This window comes from Dermacentor variabilis, chromosome 7 (assembly GCF_050947875.1).
Source record: "Dermacentor variabilis isolate Ectoservices chromosome 7, ASM5094787v1, whole genome shotgun sequence".
NCBI classification, from domain to species: domain Eukaryota; kingdom Metazoa; phylum Arthropoda; class Arachnida; order Ixodida; family Ixodidae; genus Dermacentor; species Dermacentor variabilis.
This window is the reverse complement of record NC_134574.1, coordinates 113,815,046-113,840,060: the sequence shown is the minus strand read 5'-3', so window position 1 is coordinate 113,840,060 and position 25,015 is coordinate 113,815,046. Positions and strand designations below refer to the sequence as shown.

The 25,015-nt window shown below is 44.4% G+C and overlaps 2 protein-coding genes across 4 annotated transcripts in view; one reads left to right on the top strand and one right to left on the bottom strand.

The window, feature by feature from the left end:
* Window positions 1–634: 634 nt before the first annotated feature.
* Window positions 635–9,695, bottom strand: mRpS10 (mitochondrial ribosomal protein S10). Its single transcript, XM_075699041.1, has 6 exons — window positions 9,542–9,695; window positions 9,042–9,203; window positions 8,119–8,300; window positions 6,204–6,312; window positions 3,047–3,136; window positions 635–849 (listed from the first exon to the last, which is right to left on the bottom strand). Exons 1-6 carry the CDS (start codon window positions 9,569–9,571, stop codon window positions 757–759), a joined length of 666 nt encoding a protein of 221 aa, XP_075555156.1. The 5' UTR covers window positions 9,572–9,695; the 3' UTR covers window positions 635–756.
* Window positions 9,696–10,111: 416 nt separating this feature from the next.
* The window catches only part of LOC142587779 (tubulin-specific chaperone E-like), a 33,002-nt gene continuing 18,098 nt past the window's right edge, over window positions 10,112–25,015 (top strand). The window contains exons 1-6 of one of the 3 annotated variants that reach the window (XM_075699029.1): window positions 10,112–10,394; window positions 11,598–11,717; window positions 13,570–13,654; window positions 15,475–15,681; window positions 19,791–19,979; window positions 24,136–24,238. In XM_075699029.1, the coding sequence (XP_075555144.1) occupies window positions 11,618–11,717; window positions 13,570–13,654; window positions 15,475–15,681; window positions 19,791–19,979; window positions 24,136–24,238 (684 nt within the window). In that variant the 5' untranslated portion in view covers window positions 10,112–10,394; window positions 11,598–11,617. Of the gene's footprint in view, window positions 10,395–10,414; window positions 10,614–10,703; window positions 11,273–11,597; window positions 11,718–13,569; window positions 13,655–15,474; window positions 15,682–19,790; window positions 19,980–24,135; window positions 24,239–25,015 lie in introns of those variants that run through there. The other 2 variants (XM_075699031.1, XM_075699032.1) reach the window with 2 other exon arrangements.

Genomic DNA, 25,015 nt, shown 5'->3' with positions numbered 1-25,015 from the left:
CGGCTGGTAAAAGCGGGTACAGGTGTCACCTGTCCCGACGCTCAGTTTTCTTAAAGCGTGAACTACTTGGAGAGAAGACTGCACCACAGAAATGCCTTTTGAAACCCTGTGGGCACAAACAACCTTGAAAAGAAGATTTGGGGCTGCTTCCATTGCAGCAATTTCCTACGTGGCATCTTGAACACGTGAAAAGGGAGGATTTCTCCTAGTTTGGGATGCCATCCTTCGAAGCACTGGAGTCTCAAATTGATCAAGCAGTTGGCTGGCAGTGCTTGCACCTACTGTACTGATGCATTCCAGCTGGCAGTTATAGCCTGCCTCCCATTAGTAATGGTAGATGCTCTTTTATTAAACAAAGCCACTCACTACTTGGGAAATGAGCCCCCAGGCAACCACGTCAGAAGAATTCTTCATATAGGCCTCCCCTCTTCACCTTACGAGATGAAAACCTCAACAACCACTTGCTCGCCAGAGCGGAGACTAACAGAGAACTACTGGGTTCGGTTCACAGCAGTATACTGCGATTGAAGCCCAATGCCTCCTGCAGTTATGGCGGATGCTCTGTGACCAAGCCACTGCTGTGGCGAACTGAGAGACCAAAAAAAGAAAAACACACACGCACACAGAACATGAATGCTGCTTGCAAACACGGCTTTATTTTATTTGTGAGATATTTCATCTTTCATTCACTAGATTCCAAAAGGGTGCCCCAATTCCCTTTTTCTTTCAGTTTGTTACTACACAAGAACTAACTCCTCATTTCGAGGCATCTTCTTGCAATGCTGGTCTGGCATCACTGGTTTCATGTGACGGAGGCTTTATATAACTTGGCAGCCTTTCCAGTGTGGTCTAGTAAGAGAAAATGAAAAGACACATTTCATTAACAACGCAAGATTTGAAAGAGGCACGGCAATGACGAGTGATCTCAGTTGTGATACAAACTTTTCTTAGGAATTCAAATAAACGAGTGCTTCATTGAGCAGCAGGCCATGAATGCGAACCTTGCACCTACACTGCTGTCTACTCTATACAACCTGCTACAGGAAAATGATTGGAGGGCATATTACAGCATTCTAAAAGAAGGCTTCAACTCTCCAAACTCTCCAGTATGCATCACCAAGCAAAGCAATTGACTTATTTCACAAGGAATTTCATTACACCTCCGTAGGGCTGAAGGGCAAATATGGTAAGATGTGGTAAGATGCATGACTGCACCATGAGAAACCGGCTTAGCCCTCGAGATCAAAATGCAGCAAGCTGAGAATAAAAAAAAGAATCCTACAATAGGAGTGAGGTTGAAGAGGTGTACTGCTTAACTTCCTCCTAAAATTCATTGAAAAAATCTCACTGAAAAAAATCTACAATGGCATTGACCTTGGCATTCCAGTCGAGGTCGCCTTGAACCCAACGTACAGTGGGAAAGCCACGAAGACCACTGTCATAATGGTGCCGACAGGGCCACATCACATAACACTCAACATAGTGAAATTGGTTTATTAAAACACAACATAGCGTTGCTTCCCAACTTCTGCTTTCCATGAACTACCCAGAATTTAAAATGCGACTTCAACATCCACTTTTTCACATTGGAAGGAGCTTTGAAATTTTTTCTGCATATGCACTGAAATTTTGACTATTCAAACAGAGTGAATCAGTTGAGCAAGAAATTAACTAAAAAAAATTTTAATCTACCCTATATCCAGTAGTAGGTGGAAGCACAAATTAATCAGTGCTCACTGTTGCTTTTCTCACTTGGAATGAATGTTTAACTTCCCAGATCACATTTTATTCCCATCCATTATGTTGATGTGCGGGCATGAACTTCAGGTGTGCAATGAATGTCTAGCTAGACGAGGAGCCAAGCTGAGCGTGCTGCTCAAGGAAACTGACAGTGCGGCACAGGAGACAATCGGCATGCACTGATGAGAAATGGCTACTAGATGAAGACAACTTTCCTTGAAATGTGGGCTACGGCAACATTCACTGTCCTTCCTCGTCCTTGTTTATGTATCCCGTATTAGTAAGTTATGCTTCTACAATTAAATAAAAAAAAATGCCGCTCTTACTGCGAGAACAGACTTGACAAGCCAGAAAAAGACAAAAAGAAAAAGCAAAGGGTGGCTCTGCCACCTTGAATTTCCCACACCAGCTTGCCATGATGTCGTGGATTTTGATGGAGTCTGCTGGTGTCTAATTACTTGTTTTTCGGTAAAAAAAAAATGGACTATTTCTATCCTGAAGGAGCCAAAGACTCAACATCGTAAACTTTGGAATCGAGCCAACGCGGCCAACATATGAAAAAAAACAACAACAACAACAACTTTGAAGTCTGTGATGTCACACCGACATACGAGTGCTGTTGTCTCGGTGCAAAATTTAGAGAATGTAACTCTGACCTAGATTTTCCTCTTTTAATAGCCTACCTATTACTGCAATATCAGTGACAATAGAGTTTTTAGAGAATCGTGTATCACTCTAAACTGATTTAGCTTTTCCCTATAGCATCCCTTCAATCGTTACTAGAGTCTGTCATACCAGCAATTCGTCGCTTGCACCAGAAACACCCACATATCACCATCCTCACAAGCAAGTCCATTGACCCTTGATGATCAACTCTGCGTAACTGTAGTGAAGCATAGTGCATAAGGGGGAGGGGGGGGGTGCTTGCCAAGTCACATCATGCATGCCAGTTGAGGACTTGCCAGACAGTAACTGCTGTGGCCATTATGTCTTAGCCTAATTCATGGAGTGTGGTGCTACATATATAGCTGCCTTGCACTCATTAGCGTGGCCATCTGCACTCAAGGGAGACAGAATTGTTCTGTTTCATGCCACGGAGTAGACGCAATGGTCATTCACTCTTTTACACATCCAGTGCCACTGATTGTAGCCTGAGCAAGCCAACATTAATTTACAACTGCATGCACGTGTAGACTGCTGCACGGAAATGCAGGTTCTCCCAATGGCACACATGCGTGGCAACATTTGGTGCTTGATGTGTCCAAAGCTGCCGCAAAAATGAGCACCAGTTGAACAGACGTCTCACCTTTGTGACCTTCATGGCGACGCCTTCTGGAAGATTCCTTTGGACGTATTCGAGGTAGGTGTCTGCTGTGGAGCCTGTCAGATGCTTGAGCTGGAGCCAACGTGGGAGGAAACAAGGTGTCAGTCAGGTAAGCTATTAAGGTGGCACCAAAAAACGCAATCCAACAAAGAGTGGATTGACAAATTGTAGCATATACACAGGTTACAACAGAGATGACGATTGAGCCAATTTCAAGATTGTGCTTTGCAGGTGATGTCATGCATGCAGAAAGCCAAAGTAAGCAAACACATCTGTTTTTGTGTAGCTGCATCAATATAACCTTGTTAAAGTCCACAGAAGGACGAAGCCCTCTCTCAACAATGTCCAGGCACCCTAATCTTACTTCAGTCGATTCCATCTCATGCCTGCAAATATTCTAATTTTATTCCACCAGAAAAACATCTGCCACCCATTCTGCTGTACTAATAGACCGTTCGTTATCTGCTCTATGTGTTACCTGACTTGCGCAACTAACTACACCTCTTCCTCTTAGTCTTAACTAGAATACGAGCTACCTGCACTTGCTGTGTAACCCATACTGCCACCCTCCTGTCTCTTTAACATTTCACATGCCACTTTTCATTCTGTCACCCACTGTTGTACAGTCCTCAGCTTCCCTATCAAGTTTTATTGTTACCTTCCGAGTTCTGGTAGAAAACTGGTAAGCTGCAATTTACAATTTAGGAGTGTTTGCCGAATGCACTCTGACCCATTTCTATTTCACTGCAGATTTCCTGCTTGCGAACTGGGCCCCTGTGGACACTCATCCTAAGATACAGCGCAGTAGCAGCAAGAGAAATTGGTGGCCCATCAGAAATTCGGCTTAAGCTCACTTCTTCTGGGTCGGAATTTGCTTTCAACTACTCAGCCTCTGCATTGAAACACCTTAGTGATTCAAATTTTGGGCATCTGTATGTTGTGCACCAGAAATTATCAGCAGTGTCTTCCAGCATTCTGACAATGTTGACTGGTGAGCTGCAATTCACAATTTAGGGGTGTTTGCCGAATGCCCATTTCTATTTCACTGCAGATGCTGGTTTAGTTTCTGTTACAATCTAGAATGCATTCACAAGACAATGCCCGCAGTTGCATATAATTGTGCCGAGACAATCCAGAAGCTATAAAGAGGCAGCTGCATGTGCCATAAGCTACATGTCAAGAGAGAAAAACAAATATAAACGAAATTTAAAGTCCACAAGACAGTATGTCAAGTGATGTGCGGTGACATGGGAAACAAAGCCAGGCACAGCTAGATAGTGTGGTCTCCAGACATACCCTATGCATTAGTGTTTTATTTAAGCTTTGTAGGTCACACGAGAAGTCATCTAACACAGGAAGTTGAGCTCAGCAATCTGCACTGATGGTTACAGAATAGCACAAATAAACAGACACACAAACACATACGTGTTTGCCAAATGAGGACACTTGCAACCCCCCTCCCCTCATTTTCAAAAGCAGGCAGTGTCATCTGCAGACTGGCAAGTAAAGAAGAGAAAGAGAGAGAGAGAGAGACTGGGGCAAGGTTTTCTGTCAGAATAGCAGTTATGAAAGTAAAGTTTTTTTTTATTTCTACGTAATGACTGCTTGAGCTGCGAGGATTGTTTTGTGTGACTCGTCGTGACATGACTTGCAACACCTGCATCGCCAAGGAGGCTGCTGCTGAACAGTTTCCTTCAACACAAGTTTTAACTTGCACCACTTGCATCATCCCGAGTTCCTTAGGGCTGGCTAATCAAGTTTCAAAACACAAAATTAGCATAGGTGTTTTAAACTTGACGGCGGGAGGACAGAGTCCAGATAGAGTATTATGATTTACCGGTCCCTAATGGTTCACTATATGTGATTGTTAATCAGAGCTGTTAATTGTAAATATAAATGTCACTGATCCTGTCATTGAAATGCCACTGATATATTATCAGCCTCATCACCATCAGGCTATCTTATGTCCACTGAAGGATGAACCCTCTCCCTGCAATCTCCAATTACCTCTGTCCTGTGCCAACCGATTTTAACTTGTGCCTGCGGATTTCCTAATTTCATTGCCCCGCCAAGTCTTTTGTCGCACTTGGCTGCACTTTCCTTACACAAACACACACACAAAGTAAATCACCGTTAGCTCAAACTCTGAAATATTGGTTAAGTCTAAATTTTTTCTGCCCGTAGTTTCAACCCATGTTTTTTTTCACTATTATTAAAGGGTTCAAAATCTCGAATTTGAAAACGCCAGGAAGAAGGCACCAAGGCTGTGTCGGCACCGTTGCTGGCACTCGCTTTTTACTCAGTGGCAGCTCACTAGCCGAGCCGGACTCCGTGCCACGTGCTCCGCTTATCTTTCGCCCTTCTTTATTCCTACCACTGCTCGCACACACTTGGCTGCTCGCTGCCACTTTGCTGTCTTTCGTTTTTCTTTTCAGCAGTTAATTAGTGAATTTCCGTTACATAGTTGAGTATGTGTTTAGATTTCTTGTCCAAGTAATGTCTGCCTCTTTGAATATTCCAGCTCAAGGACAAGAATTATGCCAGCACCACAAGTCATTTTTGAAAATTCTGTAAAACTTAAAAACGATCACCTGGTATATATATATAGTAAGAGAGAGGGTGGTTATGAGGGCTTGTAGCTTGCCTTCACCCCTCCCCCATCAAGAACTTGTTGGTACACCATTTCACATAGAGGGAACTGACAGACTGTAGTGTGCTGGCCCTCATATATGATGCTATTACCAACACCTTTGCTACTGTTAGTATTGCGGGAAACATCAGAGTTTTTGTTAAGTAAATGAAACAGATTCCAAGTAGAATAACCATTTAGTGATTAGAACGAGCGTGTGCACGTGTGAGCAAGTGGATTCACTGTTGCAAAGCAACACAGGGACTCAAAAAGATGTTGCACTGAGGGGCTTTGAACTAATCTGCAACGCATGGGGTAAACATGCACCAAAAGCTTGTCAGAGAAGAGTTCTCGCAATCCGCTTCCATCAGAATGTGGCGTCTATGGATAAGAATGAAATACTACACGACCTGCCATGGCCACTTTGCAGTTGCAGCAAGCACAAGTAAAACGCCAATGAAGCTCAGTGTGTACAGCAACAGAACAACCTAGCACAGGGCGAGGGAGTACCTCAATGACTTGAAAGTATGTCCTCATCTCGTACTGGACCATGTGCTTCTTCTTGCCGAACGGGGCCTTAAGTAGTGTCCACCTCTCGTTCACCTTGTTTGGCTGCCACCTGGACAGGAGACAGGGAAGCACATCCAACTTTCACTGCGCTTACACGCTGTAGCAACGTCCCCAGCTGCACAACACAGCGCATCTTCTCCCAGAAATGCTGGACACCATCCAGGTGTTGCTGCAAGTGATATAGCTCAAATGCACAGCCAACACCTCTCGTCAACAGTCGTCGGCACTTTGCGTCTAGGTAGGAATACGTTAAGCCTTTGGCTGTCAAAGCCTGCGAAATACAGAACAGGGGGTATTGTTGATACAGCTACCTGCAGACGCTGCAATGACCAATAAATACGCTGGACAAGTTTAGAAATGTTGTCAATAGATGGTGCTAGTTGTCAGCTTCAGGGTTCTTTTTTTTAATATTTGGTTGATATTTGTAGAGTGCTTGAGCATGCGTAACGTGCACTGCAACACCTATGCACCTTGAAGAAGAGCAGTGGGTGCCTTTCTTGTTATCAGATTCTGCTGAACCCCGGCAAGCAAAATCTATCGAGATGGTGCAGAGCGTGCAATGAAAAAAGAGAGAAAAGAACCAACAACAGGGAGAGGGTGAAAAGTGCAGTGCAGCTCTCCGCATGCCTGAGTATTTCAAGCTTCTCCATAAAAAAATAAATGTGATTAGCAGTTACAGCTATAAATTGAACTGCTCCACATTGTAAATAAAACTTTTTTGTTTGCCTTTTTTTCAGTGTTTACAGTAGAGTATTATTTAAAGAGCCCACAGCAGACTACTGCGTAGTGTGTGCAGCTGAAAAATAACTGGAATGAATGTCCACATAGCGTCTGTAGTATTTGGTAGCCAATGGGTCAGTGGCGTAGCCATTCATTTTTTTTCCGGTGAAGCAACCACTTGACTGAAGTCAGAAAGTGGGAGGGAGAGAGGGGGAGTGGGGGCTGGGTAGGCTGCATTAGTCTGGTGCAGAATTTCACAACCTGCTACTGTAATTCCATGATGCATGTTTGAAATGGGAGCTTCAAATTCCAGGAGAAAGGTCTCAGCAATCCTGAACAGCTATTAACGACTGCTGAAACATCAAAGGCTTAACTGCTACCAAGCATTGGTCATGCAGGCATAACAAACCACTAACGAATGCCTAGGTGATATTATGCTCAAACAAGACAATTTCTGTAAAGCAAGTGGCTTCTCACTGCGAAGTGCCCACAGACTGAGCAACCTAATGCCATGCATGCAGTGTTCACTTTTACTGTTATCATGCAATCACTTTGCACACGACACACTAGCTGTACCAAACACTCGTGAATGTTATCGCCACCTTGACAGTGACGGGCCCTTCCTAATTGGATGGTGCACCTGTCACAAATGTTATTTTTGAGCTAATGTGGACATTACCCACTGCTGCAGAATTTGTGATGGACGTATAAACGGCAGCCAGGCTCTAGCACTGCAATTCCTAATAATGATGTGTGGCGCAATGTTGAAAACATTGCAATTCAACTGGGTGATTGCTGACCATGCTCGTTGCTACTTGCCAGCTAAGTGTTGCTTTGCTTTCTGGGCACGAGTACGCCCAATAAGGCGTTCTATCCATCCCATTCATTCCTTCGGCTAGTGTTTCTGTCCGAGCACTGTCCTCACCTTGTGAGAAGATGAGATTATGCAGGTATACACTAAGATTACACAAACTACAAAAAAGGTGTTCAAGGTGGGTGGACACTTACAACAGCATGACCATGCAGCTAGGGGAACCTTTCATGGGCCAACAAGCTTATCTTGCCAATGACATCATTAATGTAAATCAGCTAAGAGAACTGCTTTAGGTCGACAATCTAAGAAGGAAGAACTCACGTCCTTGAGATGCTGATGTCCAGAAGCTTTGCAGTCTCCATTGCATACCACTTGTAGCTCTCAAGGACTGCAGGGTCATGACCTCTGACTTCAAGCTCAATTCTCTTGTAGAGCTTGTCAGGTTCGCTGCTGTCTTCTGCAGTCACCTCTGACTGAACTTCTGACATAGGCAAGGCAGGATCCTGGAATCAGACCATGGAGACAGCCAAGACATTGGCCAACTGATTGGATTTGGCAGAAGCACTGCAGATAAATGCCGTTCTGACAAGTGTCAACTGCTACGTCAATGCACTTTCATGTCACAGATGTTGAGGTCGTATTTTTCACAACTAAACTCAATTTTATTTTCAACAATGGTACAGGAGAGCAGGTAGAGACTAGGCAAAAAAGCTGAATTAACAGCTTGAGAGAATTGACAGACATTGGCAAAATGTCCATTGAGGGAAAATAGTACAAGCTGGTACACTGTTGATTACAATGCATCTTACATAGGCACACATACAGACATAAACTTGCATATGCATGCATATATGGATGTTTACATCTATATGGCTTATACATGTATATCCATATGCGCATATATAAGTAACTCGTACGAAGCACAGATTTTCTGCTAAATTATGCAATTTCATACTGCTGGGCTTTAGTTCTGTGGTGGGACGTGTGCCCTAAAGTGAACAACAAGTTAACTTGAGTAACTTTGCTAATTAGCTAACACCAAAGCGCGATTTGTCGTGCAAGTAATGCTTGCCTCTTCAAGTAATTCAGCTGGCATGGAACATCTTTAATGATGGAGTTTGCCTCCATTTAAAATCACCTGGTGCAATTATACAAAGACTAATGGGAGATTGAAACGCCCCAGCCTTATCAAATTAAAATTTATTAACTCGCAATCTAAACGCCGTTAACTCACAGGTGCTTACCTGTCCAGCTGCCTGGTTAGCCGTGATTTGTGAACATAGTCGTACTTGGGGCGCGGTGAGCAGACCACTCAATCGAAACCGCTGCGCCGGCAACGCACATCGAACAGTACTCGCGGTAAGGACGTCAGACCATAAACTGCTCCTCACACCGCTGGTCAGGACCTGGAATGTCAAAAATAAACAAAAACAAATTAGTATAAGGCGCCAGCGTAGGCAAGTTAATATTCCTATGGGACATAAGCATTCGACAGTAACTAAAGTTGCGAACGTCTTAATTGCGAAGACAAGCTGTCTGGTTTCATACAGGCAATACCAACTTTCTGAAACTCTATGAAAGGACATCTGCCTTTGTTTTCCTTGGTCTAATACAAAACTCCTGTCGCTAAAACGCATGCTAAAGTTGGGAGCTAGCGGACGGCAACGCTAAGTACGGTAAGCACGCTCGGCAATTCGCTGACACAGAGTTGCATGTTTCAGTGAGCAGACGCTAACGCACGTACCCTGCCGACAGAGAAAACCTTGGAACACATAGTGCCGGAGAGTTTAATCCCGCGCGATTCACGAACGCATCACAACAACGCACGTGCTCAAACCGTGCACAGCAGAGGATGCAGACGCCATCAAACAAACTCAGCGGAACCGGAAAACCGTGAGAATAAGCTGCTAGACTTCTATGTAAAGACCACAGCGAGCACTATCGTGAGGCAAACGCCTGAATAAAAATATTAGAGGTTTGCACGCACTGGCAGCTTTTGCTTCGAAGGATAGCGCCATAGAATAAAGAAATAGCGCCGCTAAGTGCAGCTAACCGAGGTCGCGATGGCTGCGCAAAGCCAGCAAGCGGCAATGGAAAAGAAACCTGCCATGAGTAACTACTTAGGGGAAAAACCATAGAGTTTCCTCTATGGAAAAAACTAAATCAGGAAAGAAGCACTTAATGATAACTCAAAGGGAAGCTCATTACTTTTCAAGTGCTTGGTAGTGCAACCCACCGCCCCGTTCCAAAGGGGACGCTCATAACATCCATCCATCTATCAATCCAGCCACTTCCACTTCCGTCAAAATTTTGGCTCAGCTGTTTTGGATGTTTTCTTCGTACACTGCTCCTTGTAGACGGTCTCTTTGTTCTTGGAGTTAAAGGTGCACGCTCGCGCTCCAGTGTAATGCGTTATCGCGGAAGACAACATCGTGCAGGGATAGACTGCCTAGAGCCGCTGCCCCTCACAACGTGAAGCTATAGTGATCTTTTAGGCCATCGGAGCAGAGGAGCGAAAACTTCAGATTGGAAGAGGAGCGAAGCAAGCGTAGTCGCGAGTTCTACGCGACCTTCACCCAGCCCGTGGATTACACTCTGTGCGTAGTACATCTGCGTGTACCGTGCGATGCGTTGCTTAATCGCCGCTTTGCACAACAAAGAGCTTGATCTTTTGGCGTGTTGTTGTGCGCCCACAAAGCTTTCTTGAGCTGACTGTTCCGGGACGAAAGCGTCCCGAGTGGCGATCGAGTTGACACGGCGTTCCGCTAACCCAGACTGTCGCGCGATATTTTGGACGCTTTCCATGGGAAAAAAATGTAGGTTGCCCCCGCCGTTGGTGCCTCTCGTTTACTTTCGTTGGCGTCTGCCTGGCCGTTGCTTTCTCGTACGCTTGTCCCTTTCTGTCTGTTTTGTAGGGATTGTCAATTTCGTGCGTTAAACTAAACTGTACCTCCGATTTCGCCTACGCTATCGCACGCCCACGCTGTTTTGTGAGCACGGATGCTAGGTCGTCTGTATGACTTTTACGATTTTCGAAAATACTTGTGTCCATGTCATATGCTCGTATCGCGTACTTTCGGTTGTAGCTGATTCATGGTTTGAATGCCTTTTTTTTTTTGTTAATTTCTTGGTACTTTCAAACTGTCGTGATTTCGATCACACGCCGTGAGCTGTATTGGCTGTCGTGCGTCATGCTTCACTGCAACCCGCGTGCCAGCCAGCGCCAGCACCCGCATTGCGTAGGTAAATACGGAAGTGGTACTGCAGCGATTGAAATGTTTTGTAATTTTTTTCTTGTTAATTTCTGGCCTTAGACGGCAGTGTTTGCTTGCGAAAGCCATCCTTCCATTCGATAATCACCACATGTGGCACGCCTGTTACTGTAAACGCGACGTATTACTTTAGTAATGCGCCTTGTCACCACATCACCTTCTTGAATGCGTCCTGTGATCAACCTCATCTTCCTGGAACACCAGTTGCGTACTAAGTTTCATTATCAGAGTTTCATTATTAACTTATATACACACGCGCATAACGCGGAATATTTTCAGGGACAGCTGTGTCGTGCGGTTTCAGTTGTGGCATTGAGATAGTCAAGATATGGGAAGCGGTTTGTGCGAAGGTCTTGGGCGCGGCGCCTCTGGGGCACTCGGATCCCTTGCCCCCCCCTCCCTAAGCCTGTTTCACAGAGCGGTGGAAACTTTCGCGCTGGGGGCGTACCGAGTATAACAGAGTAAAGTAAACCTCGGCGTGACCCATTTCACGCCACATGGTTCGGCGCGCGCGTGTGTTTATTTCAGATGCGCGCTAAACTCGGATCATGGGCGAGCAACTCGAAGAGGTCGCCGTGGGCACGCGCGTGTCTTGTGACCGTCACTACGGCGTGGTACGCTACTGTGGACCGGTAGTGGACACCAAGGGTGAGAGAGCGCTGCCTTCTTGCTTGCTGCTTCGCTTTCCTTCGTTGTAAAACACGCCGAACAAGGTCTCGTTTCAATGGGTCTCCCAACTGTTGTGTGCATCACAGAGAAGGGGCAAAACGAGTCTCTTGGACCGAAGTTTATATATGCGTCATCTGTCAATTTCCACAGGATTATAAAGCAAGGCATTGCATTTGTGACACTGGTATGTGTTGCAGAGATTGATTGCTGTCGTCGACGTACACATCAAGGATCATTTGAATCACTAATACTGCTGCAGTTTCGCGTGTTAAATGTTTGTCACCAAGTTATTTCTGGATGGAGTAGCCCACTTAGATTGGATGTGGCAGATTTTCACTAGAATAGAGGAATTTGGCAGGCTCAACAGCAGTAGCATTTGTATACTCTCTTGACAGAGTAACTTTGGCACCGGTGTGTCTCAGTAATGTACACCTTATTAAAAAAAATAAAAAATAAAAGCCAACTGGTCTTTACTTTTTTTGTGATACAATGTACAGCTCCTGAGCTGCTGTTTTGACACCGTTTTTCTCCTACCGTTTTCTCCTAGTGGCACGGCCAAGCCAAGGAATGTAGACGCAGCATATTGTGATTTGAAGTCGTGACTACAGCTCCTTTATTTATTGCTTCACTTAAAAAACATCTTTTTTTTTTTTTTTTGCTAGTGAGCTATGCTAAGCACAGAAATGCTTGCCGAGCGTGAAAACTTACAACTGCTAAATTGATAAGGGTGTGCTTCACAAGCAGCATGTCATTGATCTGAATCATGGTTTCACTGTTATTCCATCCTTTTTTCTAATACTTCCTGTGCATTTTGGAAAACTTGCCTTGGAGGTAAAGGCTCATTCACACCGGCAACTGACAGTGGTCGCGCTACCAGGTTGGCCGCAAAGTGACTGGTTGCAAATGGTTGCTTTCCTAGAAAAGCACTGCTCACCATATTGCGTGCAAATTAAGTGCCTTCACTCCTGTACAATTTACACGCTTGGGATCCTGACTGTTTCACTTCCTGTAGTGTGTTTTTCCTGTGTCGACTTTCGTCCTCTTTGATCTGCAAAGCGCCCAGCAAGAGGAAGAGTTATGTAATTAAATTTTACTTTTCAACAGCCACACTAAAGTCTAGCCTCAAACAAGCTTTAAATGATGCATTCGCTTTAGCATGTTGTGGTTAGTTTAACGATGTCCTGTGTTGTCCTTGTACATTGGAGCTCTTCCTTGAAGAACTAAGAAATCCAGGAGAGAGAAAAAAAGTGCAGCGAGTTAACTCACTCGGCAACATGTCATTAAGGACTAAGTTCTGTTTTGCTGTATCCTTGCTTTCTTGCCATTTTCCAGCCAAGAAATTTAATAAGTACCGCTTTAATCTTCGTGTGATTCAGGCATTGTGTCGAAAGTGCTGGACGATCATGTGTTGTGTTGTCATAACATTTCTGTGCTACCCTAGGAGTTCGTTATGCACCTGCCATGGTTGCTTAGTGGCTTTGGTGCTGCGCATCAAAGCACGAGGTCAGGGGATCATATCCCGGCCACCGTGACCGCATTTCGATGGGGGCGAAATGCAAGAACACCAGTGTACTTAGATTTAGATTTACGACACTGTGGTGTGCCTCGTAATCAGAGTGCGGTTTTGGCACATAAAACCCTGTAATTTTTTAGGAATTTGTTATGCAAGATCCTCATTCCATATGCAAAAAGACTTGTGCTATTGCAATTGGTGCTATTATAATTTGTGCTAATATAGGTTGCAGTTACATCATTACTGGAAGTGTGCTATTGTCATTGAAAATGATGATACCTTGTAATTTTGTGCACATTATTTCTGTCATGATTGCAGGCACATGGCTGGGCATTGAATGGGAAGACCCATACCGTGGCAAGCACAATGGATGCCACAATGGTGTCCAGTACTTTCACACAAGGTGAGCCGGCAAGTTTAATTGAAAGCTGTTACAAGTGCTTTGAATATAGTGCCATATAAGGCGTCAGTGCATACGTTAAGCCCTCTTGTGTCTTGTGGTAGTCTTCGAAACTGAAAAAGGAATTTCTTTAAAAAATTTACGCATTTCATACCATTCTTAATATGGTGGAAATGTTTGTCCTACGTACTGAATTGTGCCGTAACCCCTTAAGGATTTCGATGGCCTCAGCTCGTCACGAAAAATTGCCATGTTTTGGCTTATGATGAGCACACCTTGTCGTGCATTTTGCTACTTTCTGTATGCTCATAACAAAAAGAGTCCACCAAAGTTTTTTTTTTTTTTATATAACTTAGATTGGCAGCAGCCATTCTATCGTCTGTGCTTCCTTTGTTTTTTCACGCTAGATGGCAGCTAGTGGTCCCGACACGGTTGTGCCATTGTGTCTTCTGCTACCTGAAATGGGACAGCAATGGGAAAAAAATATTTGTAAGAAAGCCACAATCTGGTGTAGGTAGTGTGAGAACACTCATTTTGTGTTTTGAACACTAACATACCTGCTAGTTGTATGCAGTAGTTTGCACAGCATCAGTAGAGGAACACTACAATTTAAACACTCTTTTTCACAAAGTTCCAAGGAGTGCAGGGGGCAGTTCATAATTCTAAACAATAATTATTTGCCATACAAGGATTTTAGAAATCTTTTTGTTCTTTAAACATGTTTTTGAAGCATTTCAGGTCATAAAGAAAGCCACTTGGTACTTTTTCTATGAGAAAAAGATATGTTCTTCAGGTGTTAATGGTGCAACATGAGATGGTCAGTTCAGATGGTAATGTGTTACTGGCAAAAAAAGAAAAAAAAAAGCTTAGGCACATAATGAGATTAATCTATGAACACTTTTTTTTTTTGCATCCTCAACAGAATACATGTTATGATTGTCATGGTGGCATGATGATGACAGCTTTCGGCATGGCTCATGGCTGGACACTTTGAGAGTCAAAAGAACTAATAATTGTTGCCACTATGAATGTGAGCGGATGTCCAATGTCCAGGCAAGCAAGTAATGTTAATTTAAATCTTCCTAATTGTAGCACTGTTTATGGGGAGTGATTATTATAGTTTTTTGGCACAATAACGTGGAACACAGTGCTAGTTGAAATGAAAGTTACCAGATGATTTGGTCTTGCTTGTAATAAATTTTGCATGCCCAGTCAAATGTATTAGCCCTCTCTCTCTTCAATCATTCTTTTTTTAATTGCAACAGTGTTGTTTCTTGTTGAGAAAACCTGTTCAGGTTTGATCCATGTGTAATTGGACCACATATAGATGCATAAGCTATGTATTTTGTATAAGTAAACTATGTATAAGTATTTTGTATATACTCTATGTATTTCTTCAGTTGTATTAGTAAAGCTCATTTTTCATTGATTGACCAATAAAAAGTGGTGAGCGCGAATAAATACAGAAGTGAAACGGAGGTGCCACCTGACACTAACTGTAATGGCCGTAGGGGCCAACAATATTTCGAGTATGTACATATGTAAATTTTTTTGCCACCAACCAAAATTTAAAAAAAAATATTTCTGCCTCAGTCAGTTAAAAATAAGGTTTAGCTATAAGACTGAAGAAATACATAGAGTACATGCAAAATTCTTGGACGAATACTTTGTGCAGCTAGTATGTGGCCCAGTTGAGAAATTTGCATGTTCAAGCATGCAGATTTTTCTCATCAAAAAGCAACGCTGGTTTAAGCTGAAGATGTGTGACTAAAAAAGATATATGTATAGCTAAGGGCTCATGTTGACCTCTTGTCGGTACGCAGGTCGGAGACAGGCGGGTCGTTCATTCGTCCGCAGAAGGTGGAGCGGACGCTGAGCGTCGCGGATGCCGTGCGCGAGAAGTACTTCTCGTCTCTATCCGATATAGAGGCACCCAGTCTCAGTGAAGACAAAGATGTGCTGCTCTTGGAGTTCACGCGGAACCGGAATGTTGAGTTTGTCGGCCCCGAGAAGATCACTGCCATTCTCAGGTGTGTGGACCGAGGAGGGGTAGGGTAGTTCCAGGAGTGTGCAATTATGCTTAGATGTAGTCTTTGATTATTAGTTTGATAGCAATCCCAAATATCTTAGTGAGTTGTGATCTTGATTGTCTCAGCCTGCATAGTCTAGTGCACTTGAAGCATGTGCAGTGGTTGTAGTCGAGACTACAGTATGGCAAACTCATTAAAAGGTTCACCTCAGTAGTAATAAAGCGAGTATAACACTTCTTTTTTCATTTGTGTAAAAAAAAAAGTGGCTGATACAAGGCACTATGTAGACATCTGCACATAAAAATTTATGTGCAGGCCTTGTCATTGGTGTCCTTTATTTGTGGTTGTGAGGACGATGAAATACTGTTAAAGGTGGTGATAAAGGGCGGTGGGGTGAAGGCCTGCAGGGTCATAACTGTATTCATCTGCCTTTGTCCGCAAGCCCCACCTTAATATGGCTTCATGAGATGTGCTGTTATGTTGATCGATGAAGTGCTTGTCCATATACTGTCTGTATGCAGCAAAATCTATTGACACATGCAGTATCTCATGTAAGAACTGAAAAACAAAAAGTACATAAGAGCTATGAGCTCACCAAATCGGGAATTACCTGGAACTGTGAAAACACGCTGTGTCCAAATTTGGCGAGCAATGTGAACAGCAAGAGCAAAAAGAACATGCAACCCACTGCTGTGCCATTCCCGTGTTGCATGCTGAATTCACCATGCCACGAACCACCTACTACTATATGGGAGCCATCCTAAGAATGGATTATGCAACAAATGGGAACACAATAAGCAGGGCTCCACCGCAAGCGGGATTCATCTGTGACAAGAGAGAATCTCCAGTTAGACTTTGTGTCCTAGTATGTGGCCGGGCTAGATGGTCACCGGTGAGGCACATTCGCAGTGTGGAAACGAAATGGAGATGAGAAGAACGTAGACGAGGACAAGCACCGACTTCCACCTAAATTTTATTTCTTGAAAGCATTATATACAGTAGAAGCCTGTTCATATGATCTGGAAAAAAATATGTGAGCAAAAACGTGCTAACCGAGAAAACGTACGATCTGAGGTAACTGAAAATACGGCAGACTCAACTGTAGTTGACATCTATGTAATACAAATCGTGTACGAGGCAAGAGACGCATCGACTGGTGGGGCTTTGGCAGCCCGAGGTACGTTTTGTTGTTTTCCTATTGCGCAGTGGTTTAAGACGGCGATGGGAAACAGAAATGAAATCGAGCTGGCGGGCGACATTGGATGCCGCCGAAGCGAAACCTGTCGCTCACTTCGCACCGCCTGGAGCAGGGAACGGTGGCATGTTTGGATTATGACCTACTAAAAAGCGTGCAGTACACTTCTAATGGAACTACGGCCCATGCGCTGTAAAACAGATAAGTGAAAATGCTTATCGCAATAGGTTTGGTGGCAATAGCTATGAATGCGGTGTGCAACGAGCAGCGAGAAGATTTGCTCGTACCGTAATAAGAAACTGAGTGCGCATTGGCGTTTTCACGTGAAACGGGCCGTAGAGTGCTGCAGGGAAGCTGATGCTGCAGGCGGATACTGTTCTTAGTCGCACAACCCTCGCACCTTTTCTTATTTACATGGGATCTAGCGGCCGGAAAACGTATACGATTGCAGTCGTGCAGCAGGGGATGGTGGCGCATTTAGGTTATAGTTTATCAAAAGCGTGCAGTTTGCTTCCAATGGCACCACGCGCTATGAAACAGATAGGCGAAGATGCTTATCGCAATAGGGTGGTGGCTTTGAATGCGACGTGCGATGACCCCGGAGGTGATTTGCTGTTACTGGAATAAGAAACTGAGTGCGCGCCGGCGTTTTCACGTGATATGGGCGGGCGAGTGTTGCAGGGAAGCTGCCACAGAGGGCACTTGCAATTGTGTTCGCCTCGCACATTTTCCTGTTTACATGGGATCTAGCGGTCCGAAAACTGTCATACGATTGCAGTTTGGCAATGTACTGAACATTGGTGCCAAAAAATTGTGTTTTCCGGGAACATATGAACCGGTAAAAGAAGACAAGTCACTTTAAAGGAGTCCTGAACCACCCTTTGGGCTTAGTAAAGAAACACGCTCCGTGGATAGCACTTGCCGCTGTAAACATCTCAGCCCAGTTTTGCAGTCGTGTGTGGCACGTGGAACTCGCAAGCGGAGCACGAAGTCACCTTTCTCTCAAATGCTCTCTCTTCAACAGAGGCCTGCTCCTCAGTCTTTTTCTGGATGCTTTATTTCGTAATACATAATAATATTTCGTTTCAGCTGGCACTTTAAAAATATTTTAAAAATTGTCTGTGGTCTTTAGCACAATTCTAGTCCTTCATGAGCAGGTCTAGTCGAAGAGGCGGACGTTACTTGCACGAAAAATTGAAATCCGTAATCGACTAATTAAACAAAATTCCTTAAGTTTTTAACTAATTACCTTAAGGCACATATTGCAATTTACAAATTCTAGCAGGTGAGACGGCAAGGCATATCCACTTGAAAGTAATTGCGTGGATGGCAGCATTTAAGAGATATGCCAAACTTGTGGTGAAAATGCGCTGTCGTTCCACTTAGTTTCTTAGCAAAACATTGTTTTATGCATTGCAGCGCAAAAGTAACCGGAACGCCAATGCATTTCTGCGCAAAGTTGCAAATTAATATCTCTTGTGTCATCCTGAGAATTCACTACAAGTGGGTCCGCCTTGCAAACTGCCCGGCTAGAATTTGTAAATTACAATATGTGCCATAAGGAAATTATGTAAAAATCTAATTAGTGAAGTTTTGCTAATTAGTCAAATATGCATTTCAATTTTTTTTTTGCAAGTAATGTCCGCCTCTTCAACTAGACCAGCTCATGGGCTAGAATTGTGTTATCTGCGACAGGCAATATTAAAATTTTTTTATAGTGTTTGGTGAAACACCCGGTATAGCAGATTCCCATACATGGCTTTCATTGGTCAGTAGTTGACATCAATCAATAAAGGTGTTTGGACCAGTGTGCTTCTTTCTACTGTTACTATGTATATTTATTGATGCAGTTTAGATAAACAGGTTGAAGTAAGTGAAGATGTGCTTTCGAATTTAGATTATAGGTATGTACTTCCAGAAGAAGCCGACTTCGGCTCATGCTGATCCGTAGCCACCCGCATAAAAATTAAACTTTGCCCACCCTGCTTATTGGTGTCATAGCCATTGGGCCTCATTAATATTGACTAGTTTTGAACACTCAACTAGCCTCGAACCGCACAAAACTTAAGATCAGACCACACACATGCTTCCCACTGCGTGCTCACTCCTAGCCCCTTCTGTGTAAACGCCTTTGCAGACTTCACTTTGTATTGAGCCTATTGAGAATGCTCCGAAATGCCCAAGTTGGATGTGGCTTCTATTCGTTGGTCAAGCTGGTGCAGGACAAAGCCAGTCCACACCACATAGCGAGGCCAGACTGGAGCAAATGAGCGTGAGTGCTCACTCGAGCCCTGTCCATTCACAGAGCAAACACTGACTGCGCATAGACACCACAGTTGCACGTAGCTGCAGTCTGCTACGTAGCATAGGTACCGCGTCCACCGCGGGCTGCTGCAATGAGTCCACTGACAGAGTGCACCGTAGCTTGCGGAGGACAACCGCGTTTGGCACGTCATAGGCACCAAAATCGGAAATAGTGGCGTCTACATGAACATCCAAAATCAAATTGGAACTACGTACCACAGTGACACTCAATAGGGGGAGCATTGTGCACATGCTTGGCTCCGCCTTATCCTTCGCTGTGCAATCAATTGAAGAACGAGAGGAAGCCCTGCGTAGGGGACGTTTGATTGCCAATAATTACACTTCTGATGAATGCATTGGAGTACTATTCTTTTTTATTTCTGAAATAGTCTATTTTAACTCCAAGTGCACTTCTCAACTTTGATAAAAAGTGGTTCAGGGCCTCCTTAAGGTACCTGCGAGTTTGCTCAGCATATTTGCCACCACAGGACAGTGCTGGACTCATTCGCATTCTCGTTTTGGTATCTTTTTCTGCCCTGTGAATTTACACCATAACAGGTTGGGAACGTGCTATTTTATGCTCTGCACGTTGTGATGGTTTGGTTTGCAGCCGTGGCGAGACCATACGGGAAGTGGTCCTCGCAAATATGCCCGTGGACCGGCCTGGCAATGATGGTGAGCTGGCGAGCCTGGTGCCCAAGCTGCAGTGCCTGGTGCTCACCCACACCATGCTGTCGTCATGGGAACAGGTGGCGCAGATCACCCGTCAGCTGCCGTACTTGTCGGAGCTGCATCTCAGGTAGGCACAACAGGCTCCTCCTCATGTCTACAAATGTCGGCCAATTTTTCGGTCCAGCTTGATTTATTAAAACTTCCCAGTGGCACTGTCGTCTACTTAAAAAAAAAAACGATGAACCATATTTTCAGGTGTGTAAGACGCACCTTCTCTTTTTCGCGACTTTAGAAGAAAAAATAGGCATATATAAGGTGCACCTGTGTATTAGGTGCAACTTTATTAACTCGGTCACCACGATGAAATGTCATTGCACGTGCTTGTACAACAACAAAAAACTTATTGCGTCAGTTCCGTGGGTTTAACCTTTAAAAAAAACTCAAGTGAAAGCAATCAGCCATATAAACCGGAATATAGGTCGACCACTGACCTTGACTTGGCCAGACAATGACTCACAGTGTGCTATATGAGGTGAGGGGCGACTTTAGCTGTCTTTTTTTGGGATACTATCTAGATCTATATTCCACTTTACTCCACATACAGTAAAGCCTCGCTAAACCGTACCTGCTTAAACAGTAGTTTCGTTTTAAGTAGTAAAGTTAAATCCCTGACTCGGCGGCCATTGAACATAATGTGTTTTGTATCCACATAAACCGTACCAGCTTATTGCGTGCGTATTGGTTAACACGTAGCGTTTCCACTTTTCGTCGCGCCAACACGGCGGTGCGTCGTCTCCGTGGGGCGGCCTGGCAGAACAACAAGCCTCAGAGACCAGCACAGCGGCTTCCAAGCGCCCTGTGCGTTTGCGCGTGAAGCCACATCAACATCATTTCGGCACCGTGCCAGAGAGTTATGGCGTCGTGCAAGCGAGAACTTGCGTCATATAAAAAAGACGCCGGGTGCTTAGCATAGAAGAAAATTTAGACATCGTTCGTGCTATCGAACGTGACACGAAAAGTTGGCACTGGCACGCTACATGGGTCTACTGTTGACTATGGTGTGTGGCATTTGGAATGCGAAGAAGTTGCTCGGCAGCGCTGCTGCGACCGCAAAAAGATGTCGGCTACGAGGTTCAACTTATCGCCATCGTTGCCTCTGTTTTTGCTGAAGTGTCGCCTAGCTAGCGAGAGTGATAAGGACGACACGGAAAGTGACAGCACAGGTGATTCAGGCCCGACAGCGGCAGAAGCTGTGCGTTATGTCAGCCTCCTGAATGAAATCGTTGGACGAGAACAGCACCCCGCAATGAAAAGGTGCCCCGCGACTTCTGCAACGCTACTGCGTCTGTGCACGGAAAATATGCAACGGCAACGAGGAATCTGCCATGCAAGTGTTTGCTGAGAAGAGGGGGCCGGCTGAAAAGCTGGCTCACAGATTTAGCAAGTTTGAGGCCGCTGTCATCGCTGCTAGGCCGCTGTGGCATCAAACGAACACGTTTGTTGCGCGAAGTAAATGAATACTGCATGTTTTTTCCCCTTTCATCGCACTCTCTCCGAGTTCCGTTTTTGACAGGTAAACAAGGTGATCTCATGCTATTTCGGTTAAGCGGTACAACAGTTTAGTACATACTTTTTCCGAGTTCCGGCCAACTACAGTTTAACGAGGTTTCACTGTACCGCTTGTCCCATGTCTTCGCATTTCACGTGTGTTATGCTTAATGCGAAGAAGTGGGATCGTTCCCCACCTGCGGCAAGTTGTTTTTTCATCCACTTTCATTGCCATTAATTTATCATTTCTTTATTCCAGTTAGTAAGTGCAAGTAATTTCTCCTGTGTTGTTCTTGGCGTCTTTGTTTGTTGGCTTCTCATGATATGATTAATAATAATAAAGAAAATCGGGCCCCTCGCTTAATCCTCTTTCTTCTCATTCATATACTTAGGTTAGATAGAAAAATATTAAGAATCGTTCTTACTCCTGTACAGTCAGCAATATATTCGATTTGTTTTGTATATATATATATATATATATATATATATATATATATATATATATATATATATCCAACTGAATATTCAACAATTTTTGAATGCCTAGCTTTGAATTGAATACAAATATTAACGATGTATTAGTGGATACCATTCCAAATTTTCCAATATTCGCACACCCATATTTCAGTCCCGTAGACGAATACAAGTCGATCTGGCGTGAGATCGCGCACATGAAGTGGGGTTCCTAGGAAACTACCCATGAATACAGCAACTAACACGGATGCGTATAGCGAACATTTGTATTTGTGTGTACTGGTAGGACCTGCGAAAGCTTGGGTGTGGACAGTGTTCCGAACTCATGAATTTGTGGAATACAGTTTAAACTGACAGCGTCGTGGAGTCAAGTTTTATGCGGAATATCTGCACTTCGTGACGACGCACATCGTGATGGTCGAATGCGAAATGCACTTGTGGCCTCAACCAATTTTTCTGCTGTGGTGGTGGTGTAAAAAAAAGACTGATTGATTTTACCATTTAAATTAGTTTTTACGGCCTGCCTGACAATTCAGACATTCCTGCAACCCCGTCCGTGTCCAAAAAAATCAGTCGATGACTGTACAGTAGTATACGTGACCTACAGTTATGGATCTTATCATAAGAAGCCAATAAACATTGACACCAAGAACAACATAGGCACACAAAACTGAAGAGTCTGAGAGTGACACATGCGTACGCATTCGCTGCAAATCACGTGCTGCTGAGAAGTGGCTAGAGCAAAAAAGATTCATTGCCTATGTCTTCGTAAATAAACCCTTCAAGAACTACGCGTGCAAGATGTAGGTGGAATGGATGGCCAGCGGAGAGCATGGGCTCACTTGATCCCACTGGCAGAATAAAGAGACCAGCACTACAGACGGTCTGCGAGTGGATACTCTCAGCGTGGGACCTGGTTTCTCCCAGTATTGTCGAGAAGAGCTTCAGGAAGACGGGGTTGTCGAACGCGCTCGACGGTGTGGGGTTCTCACCCGTGCTCTTGGGATAAAGGAACGACAACACAGTAATGCAAACAATCGCAAGGGCATTTATTGCACCTTTCGTAGATCAATGCCTGCTAGCCAAGGTGCTATCCCCAAAACATGCTGATGGGCGCTCGACAAATCTAGGAAGTCCGACTCACTGTGACCAGATAATGAGCGAATATGTTCGCCCCATGCTGGACACCAACACCTGGTCGTTCGCGCGTACGGTCACGCGAACGGTCGCGCGTTCAAACGAGGCCTCGTGAGATGGTCTCGCAGAAGCATGGATCGGCGCACACGCGGAGCGTCCGTACCACTTGCTGTGCCACTTGCTGTCCCAGAACCAGAGAGAAAGAGCCTTCTCCTTTCCGCACCCAAGTAACCCCTCCGTTAGGCGGCGTTAGCAGCGCAGCACTCACGCCATCTCTTGTACTGCGCTTCAACCAGACCGACTGCCGCGGGCATCAGGCCACGCGGGGAAGCTGGATTGCAGGAGATGGGAGCTATGCGGGAAAACAACTTATCAGGGGACGTGTGAGGGTCGCGCATCCCCACAACGGAACCGAGGACGATGCGCTTTGGGAGGGCGGTGACAGCGGCCGCGACGATGATTCCCAGTCGGACCTCTCGACCAGTGATTCCTACTAGAGCGTGCATGACCAGATCTGGCTGGTCAAAGTACATGCTAATTCTGTTAAATAAACAAGTACCCTTCGTTTGTGCTATAACTTATTTTCTTTTTAATGTGTATACCACGCACGCATTACTACATATTGCATGTTATTTCAGATGTGTTCACAAAATCTCCGTGTAATTTGCGCACCCTTTTTTTGGAGCTCTAAAACTGCGAAAAAAAAGTAGCAAATTATGGGAGTCAATACAGTATAACATGGAGGCATTCAGGCATTCGGCTGCACTCAAAAGGTGTCCTATGGTGTCATGTGGCATCAGGGTCAATAGCACTCTGCACACTAACTGCTCTTAATTGTCCATATCAAGCAGTTATTTTATTCGACTGAGAGCATCCCACATTGAAAAAAACTGCGCTGAGTACCACGCAGAGTTAGACTTCTATCACCGCATTACATGCATAGCTTGCGAATAACTGCCTGCTAATTATGAAACGGGGTGTAGTAATAGATGTGGCCCATTTCATGTTGCACCCGTACGCGACTACGGCACACATCTGGCCTCATCAATTATCATGCACTGTCTTGCTTCATTGTCGCCATGCTATTTCACACCCTCGAGCCAAGTGGTTGTTCTCTGTTGCAGCAAGAACATGCTGGAGATACCAAAGGAGCCTGCAGAACTTCGGGACTACTTCCGGTCCGTCAGGCAGATGGTCCTGCGAGGTGTTGGCTACAGCTGGGACCAGGTGGGTGATTTCTGCATTTCCCCATTTCGTGGATAGCAAAGCCTTGAAGGCCATCTGAAATTAAATTTCGCTTTGACTAAATTGGTAATAAATGTGTAGTATGTACTACTGAACTAATGTTGGCGAAGCTGCATGACTGGTAACTGTCTAATTTTCTTATAAGCAGCCTTTAAGTAGAACCTAAGCAGACGACGCATGCACCTGGTGGCTGGCAGGTATGACACCAGTCTCAGCACATTGCCTCGGAGATCTTTCAGCTCACTGCGAGCAGCTGCAGGCAACGACTAATCTTGGAGGTCGTGCCGTGGAGTTGCACGTTCTTAGTCGTGTGACACTTTCGGTGAGTGGTGATAGGGTGGCATTTTTAAAAGCTTTGGCATAAAAAAACATCTACGTTTACTAGTTTTTCATGACACATACACTTGTGTATCAAACATAAATGTTTGCATGGAGGCTGCTCTATATCTATGCTATCTGAAAAGTGTAAATTTCAGTTTAACCAGGTTTAATCTGATTCGTAATGTCCAGATTCAGGGAATCGGAGGCACGTTATATTTTTGTTATAAAATCTGATGCACACTACATTTCGTTGTCTATTGTTTTGCACTATGAAGCCATAAAAACTAAGCGTGCATATAAAGGGACCCTGAAACAATTTTAACGATGTGGTACAAATGTATTGAGTCGTTACGGTTGGCCCTTCTGATCATTGACAGATTTAAGCACTTCGCATAAAGCATGTAACTTATTATAAGGTTTTAAAAACATACATTGCTA

Bases quoted from the DNA above. Each gene is read 5' to 3' on its own strand.
- mRpS10 (XM_075699041.1), bottom strand. From the start codon at position 9,571: ATGTGTTCCAAGGTTTTCTCTGTCGGCAGG. The intron at 9,204-9,541 runs GTACGTGCGTTA...TTGACATTCCAG, and splicing joins AGGTTTTCTCTGTCGGCAGG to GTCCTGACCAGCGGTGTGAG. The intron at 6,313-8,118 runs GTGAGTTCTTCC...TCTCCTGTCCAG, and splicing joins GACATCAGCATCTCAAGGAC to GTGGCAGCCAAACAAGGTGA.